The following is a 12,675-nucleotide window of genomic DNA, read 5'->3' on the forward strand; positions in this document are numbered from 1 at the left end:
TATTATTTATTGTTTTTAATGAAATATTTTCAAATGATAAGCCATCAAAATCTTAACAGTGTTCAAAATTAAATAAAAATAAGTCTTAAGATTCGTTAAATCTGCACAATAGAACATCTCAAATTGTCTAGCTGCCATTCTGACCATCCATATCATAGGTTATCTGACAACAATGTTATAGTAATTAATTCTTAAACCACCACAAAGTTTCACAGCACTAAACATAAAGCCAACCCTGATACAAAACTGACAAGCATCAACACAAAGACTATTAAAGGAATCGAGCATATTAACATCACAAAGAAGATGTAAATCAATTAGTGCAAACCTCTGTACCAGGACAAGAGAAAGACTAGACCACATTGCACATGGATTAGTAATCACAGAAATGTAATGGGTTACAACTAATTAATAAAAAAGATCCTTCTTTTAACACTCCTCATATCAGGTGTTCATACTCTTAGTTGCCGCTATGAGAAAATGATGTTGTCGAATATCATGCTCTCCATGTAACAGAACCCATGAGACTTATCAGCCCTTTATGTTGCATACTTGAAAGTCGACACTGAAATTCTACTCAAATATATCATCCTCATCATCAGGAAGAGGTTGAGCTGCGGCTGCTGCAAGGTCGGCTTCATGCCTGTGGAAGAAAGAGAACCTGGGTTAGAGAAACAGTATCATAGAGCTACCAAAGGATACCATAAATTTTTCAAGAAAAGAAATTAATTATAATGGTGAATATCGAGATCATTAGTTTTGATATTCAGCAGTTAGTGTTAAGATATGTAGTTTCAATGTTCGGCAGCTAGCAGATGAACAAAATCAGAATAAATATGTAAAAAAGTAACAAGAGGATAGAACACTCACTGCTGCTGTGCAGCCAAGTCGATCTGAACCTCTGGAGGAGCAAGAGCGGGAGATTCAACAAAGTGAAGGCTTGAATCCCTGACAATATTGTCAGCATGTTAATTTCATTATTTGCATGACATGATGCACAAAGGCTAGGGCCCAAGAGAAGTTGAAAGTACTCATTACCCTGCAAGTTTCCTAGCAAGATACAGGAAGGGCTTTTCGAAGTTGTAATTGCTCTTTGCCGAAATCTCATAGTACTGTAGATTCTTCTTCCTATGGAATGTAACCTGCTTTGCTTTGACCTGCCTGTTCTTCACATCGACCTTGTTGCCGCAAAGCACAATAGGGATATTTTCACAAACTCTGATTTAACAAATGTAGAGAAATATTAGAAGCACAATGAAGATATCAGCACTCGCTATTTAGTCCCAAAAAGATTGTAATTGGACCTGCACAAGTCCCGATGCCATGTTGGAACATTCTTGTATGTTAATCGGGAAGTTACGTCAAACATGATAATAGCACACTGGCCATGGATGCTGCATGAAAGAACGGCATATCAGACGGATTTTTCTCAAAGAAAAAGAAGAAAAGGAAAATCGAAGAAAACACAGATTAAAAAGTGATTGTTTTTATTTGCAAGCGGATCCATTGTTGGGTAATAGCTCATTGTTGCAACAAAATCAACAAATAAACTACCACAGTAAAAGTGTAAAACATTTGGAAAGAAATGATCTCTTTTACATGTAATGCCAACTATCTAACATTTAATGATAATTTAAGAGTTGCATGTTTGGAAAATAAACATGCCGACATCCGAAGGTAAAACCTGATCAACACCTAGGAGAATGGTAGTTCGACTCCCTCTAGTGGTTAGTAACTGTTAAAGGGACAGTAACCCCACATCTCTCAAAGGAAAATTGTTCTCAGAATAACATAAGAAGAATGCTCTACTATATATACCAGCGAACCTAAAACTCAAGGAACAGTGCAGAAGCTGTTCATAAAGAAAAACGTTCAAATGGTAGCATCGCAAGATAGAATTTGTTACCTAAGGCACATGACATTATTCTAAATAGATTGCAATAGACAAACAATATCTGAAAGCTGAATTTTGCTAATTTGGCAAGCAATAAACTATTAGATTTTAATTACACGAAATAACCTATGAAATGTGAATTTTGCTAATTTCATTCCCATAATGCACATTCATACAATGCACAAGTTCAGAATTTTCAAATTCTTAGAAATTTGTCTACCCATAGACCCTAAGCCTCTCTATCTACTCTTTTTAACTCATTATAGGACCACCCTCAAATTCTCTTATGCACAGGAAACATGACATACCAAGAATTGGGCAACAGAACTCTGGCAGGGTGGGTGCGGACTGTTCTCAAGCTTATTATTCATGGGATGATTATACTGCCTTCAAGCCCTTTTGGATTTCTCACTGCCAATCCACTCAATGAATCAAATTGTGCTCATTTTCTTTCTATGGCTTTAGCTTTTACAACCATTAAGGGCAATTCTCAGATAACATGTAACTTACTAACAGCGGAAAGAGATCTCAATTCCAAAAGACAATGTCAATTCCTATAAAGGAATTTACTATGCCTCTCATGCTCAAAGGATACCTATGCCCTTCAGATATAGCAGTATCATCTGCACTTCTACTATGCTGATTAATAGCAGCGTACACATATTGAAACTACAAGTAAGATGTCAACTTGGTCACGCTGAAGATTGGCAGGTCAGATATTGATATTGATAAAAGAGTTCGCAATTAAAACAAAGAGGAAATAGCCAAAATTATGTACTAACTCTTTCAAACAGAATCTTCATTACCCAAAAACAGCTTCTTAATAAAAAAAAAATTTAAAAAAAAAAAGACACAACAGTGAGACGGTGTAGCAAGACTTACTAGTATCCATCCCTAAGACCACCAAACTTTTCCTGACCGGCTGTATCCCAGCAGTAAAATCTGATCTTCCCACAATTGGTGAAGAAATCTAACGGATGAACTTCCACACCGATGGTAGCTGTATATAAATCATGGAAGAAAGTTGTAACGATATATTCTTAAGAGAAATCCATTGAAGATAGGCACTGCTACTGAAAATGCATATGATACTTACGCTCATACTTCTTCTCGAACTCGCCGGTGAGATGCCTCTTGACGAAGGTCGTTTTACCTATACAATTACAAGTTTAAACCGAAAATAAATAGACACGAACAAGATTAATAACGAAAATTATGAACGGGTCAGTCACTCTAATAGCACCGCAAATTCTCCATCAAATACATACAATAAAAGCTCAAAAATCATCAACAAAAGTCAAAAGAAATAGAAATAGGATCATCACCTGTTCCTCCATCACCAACTATCACGAGCTTGAAGCTCGGGTAATCGACCGTCTGCTGGTTCGGCAAAGCCTGGAGAGGAGTATAGAAGCAACAAAACCATCAGCAGAGGATCAAAACCCTAACAATCCGGTCTAAAACGGCAGAAGAGAAACGAAAGAGGAGCTCGGCACTTACCATTAGAAGTTTAGAACCCAAAGAACTCACGACCGATAGAAATGAAAGATCTCGAAGGTTTTAGTTTTCTTATTTTGTTTTATTTCGACTGGTGTTTGGATTTTCCTCGTTTAGCTTCGGATGAACGCGAGGCTCCGAGTCGTCGGATGAGAACGAACGACGAGGAGAGATTGAACGCCAGCGTGAGAGCCGTTGGATTTGAGACTTTGAATCGTAGCGATGCCTTCTGAAAGGCCCCTTTAAATTTCAAGCTTGCGCCTACGACTTCGAGGTTCGGCTACTGCTATACTTCTAAGAATAATTCGTAAAATTTATTGAAAACACCGTAATTTTGTTTTTATTGTAATTTATTTACATACTATATTTATAAATATTTATTGCATTTTAGGTGTAATATCTTAAGAATATTCTGAATTAAAATTAACCCAACAACAATTAACTGAATATAAAATAATTTATTACTTTCAAAATTAAAAAACTAAAATAATCACAACATTCCATCATAAGCCACCTTATCATTTTTTTTTAACTCTACTTAATATAAAAAAAAAAAAAACATAGGCGACTAAAAAAGAAAAGGTAGATAATCTAGGGTTGTGATTAGGGATAGAATTATTTTATAATGTGGCATTTAACTTAGACTCGGATGAATTATTCAGTTAGGAATGTAATATTGTTTTATATTATTATTAATTTAATTTATTTATATAATGATTGTGAATTAAAAAGATTATCGTTGAAGTTGTTTGTGAGCCATTAAATCTAAATATATGTATACGACAAACAAAGCAAAATTCTTCTAATAAGTAAGATAGAGAGAACACTAAGAAATATGAAACCTTATTTATTTGTATTACTGATATGATAAAATCCATAATTTAATGATATACTCGTTCTCCACGCACCCGCCACACATGCCAGCACGAGTTAGTGATAGCCACAGGGCAAACTACTACTAGAGTACACAACAACGCCACACACTCTTCGCTCTCTTACCATTTCCTCTCTTCTTCTGTTACATTTCCATTTCCATTTCCATTTCCATTGCAGTCACTCCTTCCTCCTCACAGGAGCCGGCGGCCCGGACGCCGAATGCTCACCAGCCTGACATCATCAATCACCGGCCCGCACAGCGCGCCGTCCGTCTTGCTATGGTAGAACGTGCTCAGGAACACCACCCTCGTTCTCGCATCCACCGCCGTGAACCGGAGCACCGCCTTCTTGAACCCGCCCGTCCCCTTCGACTCGTACGGTATCTTGACCGTCCCCCTCGCTGCGAACGCCTCCACTAACATCGAGCCCGGGCACGCGTCCCCCGCGTCGCCCACCGAGAACGTCAGAGCGTAGGCTCGGCCGGGGACGGTGCGGACCACCTGGGCTAGGGCGCTCTCCTTGCCGGCCACTAACTCCACGGCACGCTTGGCCTGGGGGACCTTGTAGTGGTCGGAGTCGATGTACTTGACGGCTTTGAGGGATTCCACCATCCATCCGGGAAGCGGGGAGTGGTCGTCCTCGATGTTGGGCGGGATGATAACCCCCCATGACGTGTTGGGGAAGATGTAAGGGCCTTCCTCGAAATCGCCGTTCTTCAACAAGTTCTCTGCATATTAATTCCTATTAACCAAAGAAGCTTTTGGGATGGAGAGTAATCCGAGTAAGGATTGAAATGCTTACGGTTTGTGTGGCGAGGTGGGTAGAGAGTTCGAATGGCGACCGAGTCAATGAGTGGGCCGCACGCAGGATCCTCCTCGACGCCCGGGTTATGTATGACCATCTCCACCTCATTAAACTCGGCCTGGAATGCCCACGCGTAGGAATCCCATCCGCTGCTGCTGTACATCGTCTGCATCGGAAGCACGCCGGAGTCCGGCGTGACGGAGATGTTGAGCTTCTCCTCCTGCGCGCACGTGCGCGCCGCGCTGAAGGAGATGGAGTAGTACATGCCCTTGGTGACCTTGAGGTGCTGCTTTATGGACGCCTCGTTGCCGAGGCGCACGGCGAAGGCGCCCTCGGGGACGATGAGGAGCATGTCGCCTTGCTTGTGGCCGGACTCGATATATTCCACGAAGCCGGAGGTTTCCCAGTTGGGGATGGCGTGGCGGCCGATCACCTCCGTCCCTTTGAGCCCGGAGGGCTTCGGCCCGTTCTCGAAGTTACCATTTGGTAGCAATCCTGCACAAAACCACGGCTTGTTTATTATTATTGAATCTCTCAGTCAATTTGTTTCCATCTATGATACGGTCTCACTCCCGTACACAACTATAAATATGCATATATTGATTCAAACATTAAAGTAGATATATATCTGCTCTCATAAACCCAAAAAAGCTTGTTCCTCGTCAATAATGAACTGGGGGAATCAAACAGTCGTCAGGCTGTCAAACAGATAGGACAATTAGTTAGGGCCCCACATTACACAACGAATTGAGTGCTTCCAACTACCCATTAGGCCATTTATGCTTTGATATTATTTTCTCTGTATGATGAATATATATATATATATATATATATGCGAGCAGTGCACGAGTCTTGGATATGATTTTTTAAAGGAGAAATTTTAACCCCGCATGATCTACCCGACAAGATCCTAAATCTAGATCTTAAACCAAATCGACCAATAGAAGTGCCACAAGAGGACCAAAGCAAGACGCTACTAAGCAAAGTAAATTAGGAATACTTCCCACAAGTAAGCCATAAATGGCTCGACAGTAGTCCAATATTATCCACGATAAGCATCCCTCTTGGAATCTTAGTTATACAGTTTGTTTAAAGCTTAATAAATCTATTATTTTTTAAAAAAAAATTAGTTTTTTGGGCTTAATATAATATATTTCTTTTATAGTATTGTTGACTATTGAACAGGGGTCGCTCCACCACCCTCCATATTTTATTTTTTTTAGACTTAGCAATAATTTATATGAAATTTATGAAGCTCTGCACGTACGTGCTTTCCCCTCTTAAAAAGAAAATAATAAACAACAGCTAGGAGGTAGCAAGATCTGATTGTAACATTAATATAACTTGGAGTGTCCATGTATAAAGAGATGAAAAATATTTGCTAATATTTTAGGTATGTGCATGTCGATCCAACTTACAGATTACTCAAACATGTCCTAATCTTGCCTAAAATCCCTCATATACCTTACACTAATAGATGGATTAAAGATCGGCGATTCTGATGTAAGGTGCGCATATTTGGGTGACTGTTCCACGTAAACTCTAAGCTAATCAAAGCCTGCAGACCAACGCTAAACTCTAATTAAATTAATGTTACCCACGAGTTAATCTACAAACTATATTGTAATTAATCTATCACGTTCTCCAAGAAACACATACTTAAAAGCCAAACCAAGAATTAATGGCCCTTTGTAGTTTGTACCCGTTCTAAAGTCGCAAGAGCCAGTACTGCTCTTTAGCAAGGTTACCTTCCATGACCAAGTAACGCACATTTGATGGTAAAATAAATTTAATCAACGCCACAGGAGTAGGTTTCACTCTTTTAGCATTAAATGGTTTCGAATTTAACTGTCAGATATTAAAAGGAAAACAGAAGACCAGCCGTACCAAAAAAATAAATAAAAGAAAACTAACATCCACCAAAATCTCTTCACTGCTCCCAGATTACATCTCCAAAGTATGAACTAAACGAGTAGTATCGATCTTACATGAACTAAAACTAATCATATGTACACAGCAAAGAGATCAAAGGGAAGGGAAGTCTCACCATCGGTGATGGCTACGGCGAGATGAGCCACCGCGCACAGTAGCAGGATCGGCGCAGCATAACGCATCATCTTCTTTTGGCAATCGTACTGTGAGCTTGCGAAAAAGAGATCCAGACAGACTGAGATGGTTCAAAATGAGCAGGGGGTGGGGGGAGTTATAAAGAGGGAGGTGGAACCAAATGCCGTCGTATTTCGCGATAATAGCGGAAATGACACTACGCCCTCTGAGCCATTAAAGGCGCTTCTGGCGCGCCCACGTGTCTCGGACAAGGTTGGATGGCGAGGATCCGGCGGTTTCTCGCGCGGCGACGAGATGGCGTTTGTGTAATTACGTATTTGCCCTTATTTTACGGTCCAGGAGACAGTGGCTGCGTCAGGTCACGTGGCCTCCCCGTCGGGGTCGCAGACTAGCAGTTGCGCGCCAGAGTCTCCCATTCCCATGCGAGGGTCTTATTGTAATTTTAATTTTTTTTTTTTTAACCGTTTCAGGTGGCATGGACTGAGCCGCTCATCTCTCGGGCTTATTGGTTCATTTGCTACTCCGTGGACTAAAATACCCTTTGGAGAGCTTACTATAACTAGGCCTCAACTCGAACCCGGGAGGTGGGGAACAAACCACGCGAGATGGGACCCACATATTTCCTAATCGGTGGGCTCCTTATGTGGGCCCTTGGGCCGCCTTGAGGACCTCATGTGGGGTTCGTAGTTCCTACCATAATTTTAGGACCCCACGTCTTCACTTATTTGGATGCATCCGCCGACTAGGAACACTATCAATTCATACCCACCGATCTCCACGGTAAAAGGGCAAAGATTAAACGGCTGTCGTCTGAAATTTATCCACGTGTTGTTGTGTGAGTGTGACTTAAAAGGGGTGGGCAAAATTGCACGGATCCCAATTGGAAATGCGATTATTTTTTTCGACTGGATGAAGAATAATTTAAATGTGATCCGAATCTCTAGGTTGATTGGCTGAGATCAGGAGCATTGATTCCGGGGAATTAGGGTGGAAAATATGGAGCGGGATTTATGTCGTCTCGACGTGAAGAAGACAGGGAACGTGCGACCTCGGCCATGCAGTTGAAGGTTCACAGAATCCTTCGCTCGGCGCTGTCACGTCGCACATGGATCAAATCTATCGTTATCTAAGCTTGTTCAGAAAAAAATATATATATAGTTTTAGGATTTATTTTTTATTTTTATCTCTGGGAGAGATGATAATTTTAATAATGGTGGCAGTGGTTCGTAAGATTAAATGGGCATCAATGGCCAATAGAACGCTTGCTAATTGAGAGAAGTCCTGCCAAGTTCATTGGAGATGCAGAGGATCCAAAACCCAAAGCAGCAAGTGCACGGTGTTTAAATAAGACGATCCATTAATAATAATATAACTGTCACAAAGTAACTCGATCAACATCTAGTTCTTGGAAACCAACCAACCACGGTGTTTAAATAAGATTTATAGTAACCAAGTAGTTTGATTCTTGTCATGTGATCACATGGAATGTCGAGAAGTACAGGTGAGCGATTAAGCGAAAATAAATGGCGAACTTGCCTGGATATATACTAGATGGGATCCACACGCTCTCTCTCTCTCTCTCTCTCTCTCTCTCTCTCTCTCTCTCTCTCTCTCTCTCTCTAATCATCTATGAGCCCATTGTTTAAATATAGATAGGGCAAAAAAACTACCTGTTTTATTTAGATCCTGCAGTACATCATAAGAGATAACTCCTATTAATTGAGTCATAAATAGACTCACTATTGCACCGAGCAATACTTGGAGTAATTCAAATAAACCTCTAATTTGTTGTATCATTGAACCATTATTTCGAGTTAAACATCATTAAAATATTTCTCTAAGTCAATACTAAGATGCAAAGCAGAAAAGATCGAGATATCATCCTATTCATTGTTTCAAACAGGTGGCCACGGGCTCAGAGTCAATCATTGGATACATGATTGCAAGGTAGTGATTAGCTTAATTTAGCATCACTAGTTTTCGCTTAGCTTAGTGATGCATTGGTCAAATATACATCTAAGTTGCTGTATTATCAAACTGCTATTTTAAATCAAAAGCCGTCAAATTATTTCTTCAAACTAATATACTGTCAATCAAATTCATTGTTCCCACAAATATTTGCATGGAGTAGACTAACCATGCAATCTATCGTGTCATTGGGTGGTACATTCCCAACCGCGCTGCCTGCACGAATCACAACAAAACGGTGAGAGCATAATTTGGCTCTCTTGCTTCATTAAGGAATGTTAATTGGATTATTGTCTGTCTCCTAGCTGGTTAATTAGTGCACATGCGGCCAGTTAGCTAAGGGGGGATACTGAAAATGACGGGATAAAAGGCAATGATTGTAGTTGTAGCCCACTAGTCTGGTCCTATATATTAATTAATAACATAGATTATATATTTTATTATAATACTGTTATGAATTTTATAATTGCTATTTGGTGAAATTAAAAGATGATCGTGTGATCAAGTTTGGATTCCACGCAGTAGAATTAAGATTACAATTCACACAGATTTATTTGTTGGTTGAATCATCGTGTTGCATTAATGATTAATCTTATAATATTTCTCTGCAGGGTGCACTTAATTGCTGGTCCTAAGAGCCTACACGTGCCATTCACTTGCTACAGACGTAAATAGTACAACAATTTGCATATTCCTCATTCCATGGCTGGAATCAGATCTAGTAGTCCAACTACTTTGACCCATCAGACATAGTCCTATTTGACAAGCAATTAAACAAATTAGGACTTGATCATTAAAGAAAAGGAAAAACTCATATAGCACTGGACTTGCAATTTTTTTATGAAACGAGCAAAAAAAACAGCATCTTTTTCAATGTGATTATAAAGTATTGTAAATCAATTATCCGTGATAAAGTTGCAGCTGAAGATGATTATATATATATATATATAGTTAAGATGTTAAGATGTGCTATTTTCCTTTAAACCATTTTATTTCTTAATTTTTCCACACGATCACCGAGGACATCCTTAGAATTTGACGGAGATGGGACTTCCCACTTTGTGCTCGCCGTTGTCGGAAATCCAGTATAGGAATCCTTCTGAGTACTGTCCACTCTTAGGATGGCTCTTATCAGCAGTAAACTTGACGCTAAAACTCTTTTGCTCCTTAACTTGAGTGAATTCGAGTTTCTCAGGGGAAACTTTCACGCTCACTCCATCTGGTTTAACAACTTGATGTGTGTAAGACGATATGGCCTCCCCTACGTTTGTCACATTCCTATATATAATCTTCTCCGGCGTCGAGTCTAATGACACCGATATCGATGGATAATTTAGCTGATCGGGGCTAATCATCCCGAACCCCGCGCAATTAAAGGGACGTCGTTTAGTAATTTTACTCACTGCCTCATCCGAGTAGTTTTTGAGGCCACAGAGGTAACGTATGTAATCGTCGGGTTGGATGTCATAAACAAGACCCGGATCATACGCCGCCGACGGGTTCACCTGTCCGGCGCCCATCTGGAAGAACCCCGCCGGACTCATATCCAGGTTGCCCTCGTCAACAATTTTTTTCCCGGCCTTATCCACGGTGCGCGCCGTCGTCATTATGGCCGACTTGATCATAGCTGGCGACCAGTCCGAGTGTGCGCTTTTGAGCAATGCCGCGATCCCGGCGAGGTGCGGAGTGGCCATGGAGCACCCGCTGGCGAAATTGAAAGCCGTATTGTCGGACCCAGTCGGGGTCGGGCCGACTTGCTTGTGCCACGCCGAGAGGATGTTCACGCCGGGGCCGATGATATCAGGCTTTAGAATGCCGCCATTGTAGCGGCTCGGTCCATGGGACGACAACGCGGCGATAGCTGGAGCCGGGCGATGGCCCAAGCGCGCCGCCTCCATATTTATAGCTGCCTTGGGATTACTAGTCGTGTTGACGTAGTCTATCAGGTTTAACGCATCGCGGTGGTTTAAGGCAGCCGAAAGAATGGCGAGCGATGTGGCCTTCGTCGTGTATCCATCCCATATTTGGTTTAGTAGTATTATCCCGACACCTCCGGCCGCCTTCACGATCTCCGCCTTTTCCGACGGTTCGTTGATCCCGAGACCGCACATAACGATGCTTCCGGTCACGTTGATATCATCTAGTCCTCCTGTGAGACAGGCCAGTTTCTCATTGGTGTCGGCCACGCCTCCCGGGTACACGAGCGGCACCGTACCGGTGCTGGTCTCCCTGCCGAAAGGATACGCCGTTTCGCCGGAGAATATCACTCCGTTCTCTAGCACCACCTTCGCGATTATTTTCCGATCGTGGGTGCTCGCCCCGACGGTCAGGATCCACGGGGCGTCGTTCTCCACCGGCAGCCGGACGTGCCCATCGTTTCCACCGCCGGAGATGGGGATGATTCCCTTCTCCATCGCCGTGAAGGAGGTGATGGCGATCACGCTCGTGTCGAATGGCTTCGCCCCTTCGCCGATCGAGAGGGACAGCACGTCGACGCCGTCGCTAATCGACTTCTCCATCGCCTTGATGAGCGCAGCCGAGTTGCATTTGATTTTGGCGCCGCAAATTTTGTAGGACGCCACGTGGGCACGAGGGGCCATGCCAGCGGCAGTGCCTCTCGCGTGCCCTCGGACCTCGGCGCCACTGACGAAGTTGCCAGCCGCAATACCTGCGCAGTGGGACCCGTGCCCGGTGTCGTCAGTCAGTATCCGGTAGGGCTTGAATTTTTGCGCGCCGATGAGCTTGTTGTTGCAGATGGTCGGCACGTAGGTGTTGCACTGGCCCTTGTATTCGCAGCAGCCGCGCCATTTTAACGGTGGCGGATTCATATCGGCACCGTCGAAGGAGACATGATTCTCAGGGATTCCACTGTCGAGGACGCCGATGATGATGCCTTCGCCTTTGGTTTTATACCAGATGCCATCGTACTGATCCAAGCCCAAGAAGGTCGGGGTGTAGGTCGTCCTCAGCTTAAGGACGGGATCTGGAAAAGCTGAGAGAAATCCATCCTTGGTTTCTCCCATGGTCTCCACCTCGTCAGGGGTTAGTCTTGCCGCGAAGCCGCTAAAGGCATAATGGTAGGAGTAGATTAGCCTCGGCTCGCCGGAGTCGAGCGTGGTGTTGGGCAAGAAGGATAGATGGTATTGCTGTAACTCTACCGCGCCGAGGAGTTCCATGTCGTTGGATGGTGGGTCGACGTGGACGATATATATTTGGGTTTGATAACTTGAATTTGCTCGGGGATCGACTATTGATCGGAGATCGCTCGCGGTGGTGAGATAATTAATGTGACTACTGCTAGTGAACATGATTAATGCAATGGCTAACAAGAACGACGCTGAAGTCTTCTTGGTCGCCATGTCGATCCAATCAACCACCTTTGTGTTGATTGAGTTCGTGAGGAGAAACGTGAGGAAACTTATAGACGATCATGAATCATGCATCGACCTCCAATCAAGCTTTGGATTCTTTCTCTCTACTGTCTGTCTTATACACACTCTTCTTCTAATTAAAATCACATTTTTTTCTGCTTTCTCTCTAATCGTTTGCAATCTATCACAGAAGCGAGA

At 42.5% G+C, this 12,675-nt stretch overlaps 3 protein-coding genes across 3 annotated transcripts; all 3 read right to left on the reverse strand.

Moving 5' to 3' along the window:
- Window positions 1-295: 295 nt before the first annotated feature.
- On the reverse strand, window positions 296-3,515 carry LOC140770018 (GTP-binding nuclear protein Ran-3-like). Its single transcript, XM_073110969.1, has 8 exons — window positions 3,395-3,515; window positions 3,220-3,289; window positions 2,991-3,047; window positions 2,777-2,894; window positions 1,305-1,394; window positions 1,039-1,218; window positions 871-948; window positions 296-643 (listed from the first exon to the last, which is right to left on the reverse strand). The coding sequence occupies exons 1-8, from the start codon at window positions 3,395-3,397 to the stop codon at window positions 574-576; spliced, it is 666 nt and encodes a 221-aa protein (XP_072967070.1). The 5' UTR covers window positions 3,398-3,515; the 3' UTR covers window positions 296-573.
- Window positions 3,516-4,228: 713 nt separating this feature from the next.
- LOC140769508 (protein DUF642 L-GALACTONO-1,4-LACTONE-RESPONSIVE GENE 2-like) lies at window positions 4,229-7,258 on the reverse strand. Its single transcript, XM_073110217.1, has 3 exons — window positions 7,119-7,258; window positions 5,069-5,566; window positions 4,229-4,994 (listed from the first exon to the last, which is right to left on the reverse strand). The coding sequence occupies exons 1-3, from the start codon at window positions 7,186-7,188 to the stop codon at window positions 4,459-4,461; spliced, it is 1,104 nt and encodes a 367-aa protein (XP_072966318.1). The 5' UTR covers window positions 7,189-7,258; the 3' UTR covers window positions 4,229-4,458.
- A 2,693-nt stretch (window positions 7,259-9,951) lies between these two features.
- On the reverse strand, window positions 9,952-12,479 carry LOC140770706 (subtilisin-like protease). The gene has a single exon (XM_073111966.1). The coding sequence runs from the start codon at window positions 12,463-12,465 to the stop codon at window positions 10,135-10,137; it is 2,331 nt and encodes a 776-aa protein (XP_072968067.1). The 5' UTR covers window positions 12,466-12,479; the 3' UTR covers window positions 9,952-10,134.
- Window positions 12,480-12,675: the final 196 nt, after the last annotated feature.

This window comes from Typha angustifolia, chromosome 11 (assembly GCF_048772165.1).
Source record: "Typha angustifolia cultivar Huaian chromosome 11, ASM4877216v1, whole genome shotgun sequence".
NCBI classification, from domain to species: Eukaryota; Viridiplantae; Streptophyta; class Magnoliopsida; order Poales; family Typhaceae; genus Typha; species Typha angustifolia.

Bases quoted from the DNA above. Each gene is read 5' to 3' on its own strand.
- LOC140769508 (XM_073110217.1), bottom strand. From the start codon at position 7,188: ATGATGCGTTATGCTGCGCCGATCCTGCTACTGTGCGCGGTGGCTCAT. The intron at 5,567-7,118 runs GTGAGACTTCCC...GGTTTTGTGCAG, and splicing joins CGCCGTAGCCATCACCGATG to GATTGCTACCAAATGGTAAC. The intron at 4,995-5,068 runs GTAAGCATTTCA...ATTAATATGCAG, and splicing joins CCCACCTCGCCACACAAACC to AGAACTTGTTGAAGAACGGC.
- LOC140770018 (XM_073110969.1), bottom strand. The intron at 2,895-2,990 runs GTAAGTATCATA...ATTTATATACAG, and splicing joins GTTCGAGAAGAAGTATGAGC to CTACCATCGGTGTGGAAGTT. The intron at 949-1,038 runs GTAATGAGTACT...CAATATTGTCAG, and splicing joins CTTGCTAGGAAACTTGCAGG to GGATTCAAGCCTTCACTTTG.
- LOC140770706 (XM_073111966.1), bottom strand. From the start codon at position 12,465: ATGGCGACCAAGAAGACTTCAGCGTCGTTCTTGTTAGCCATTGCATTA.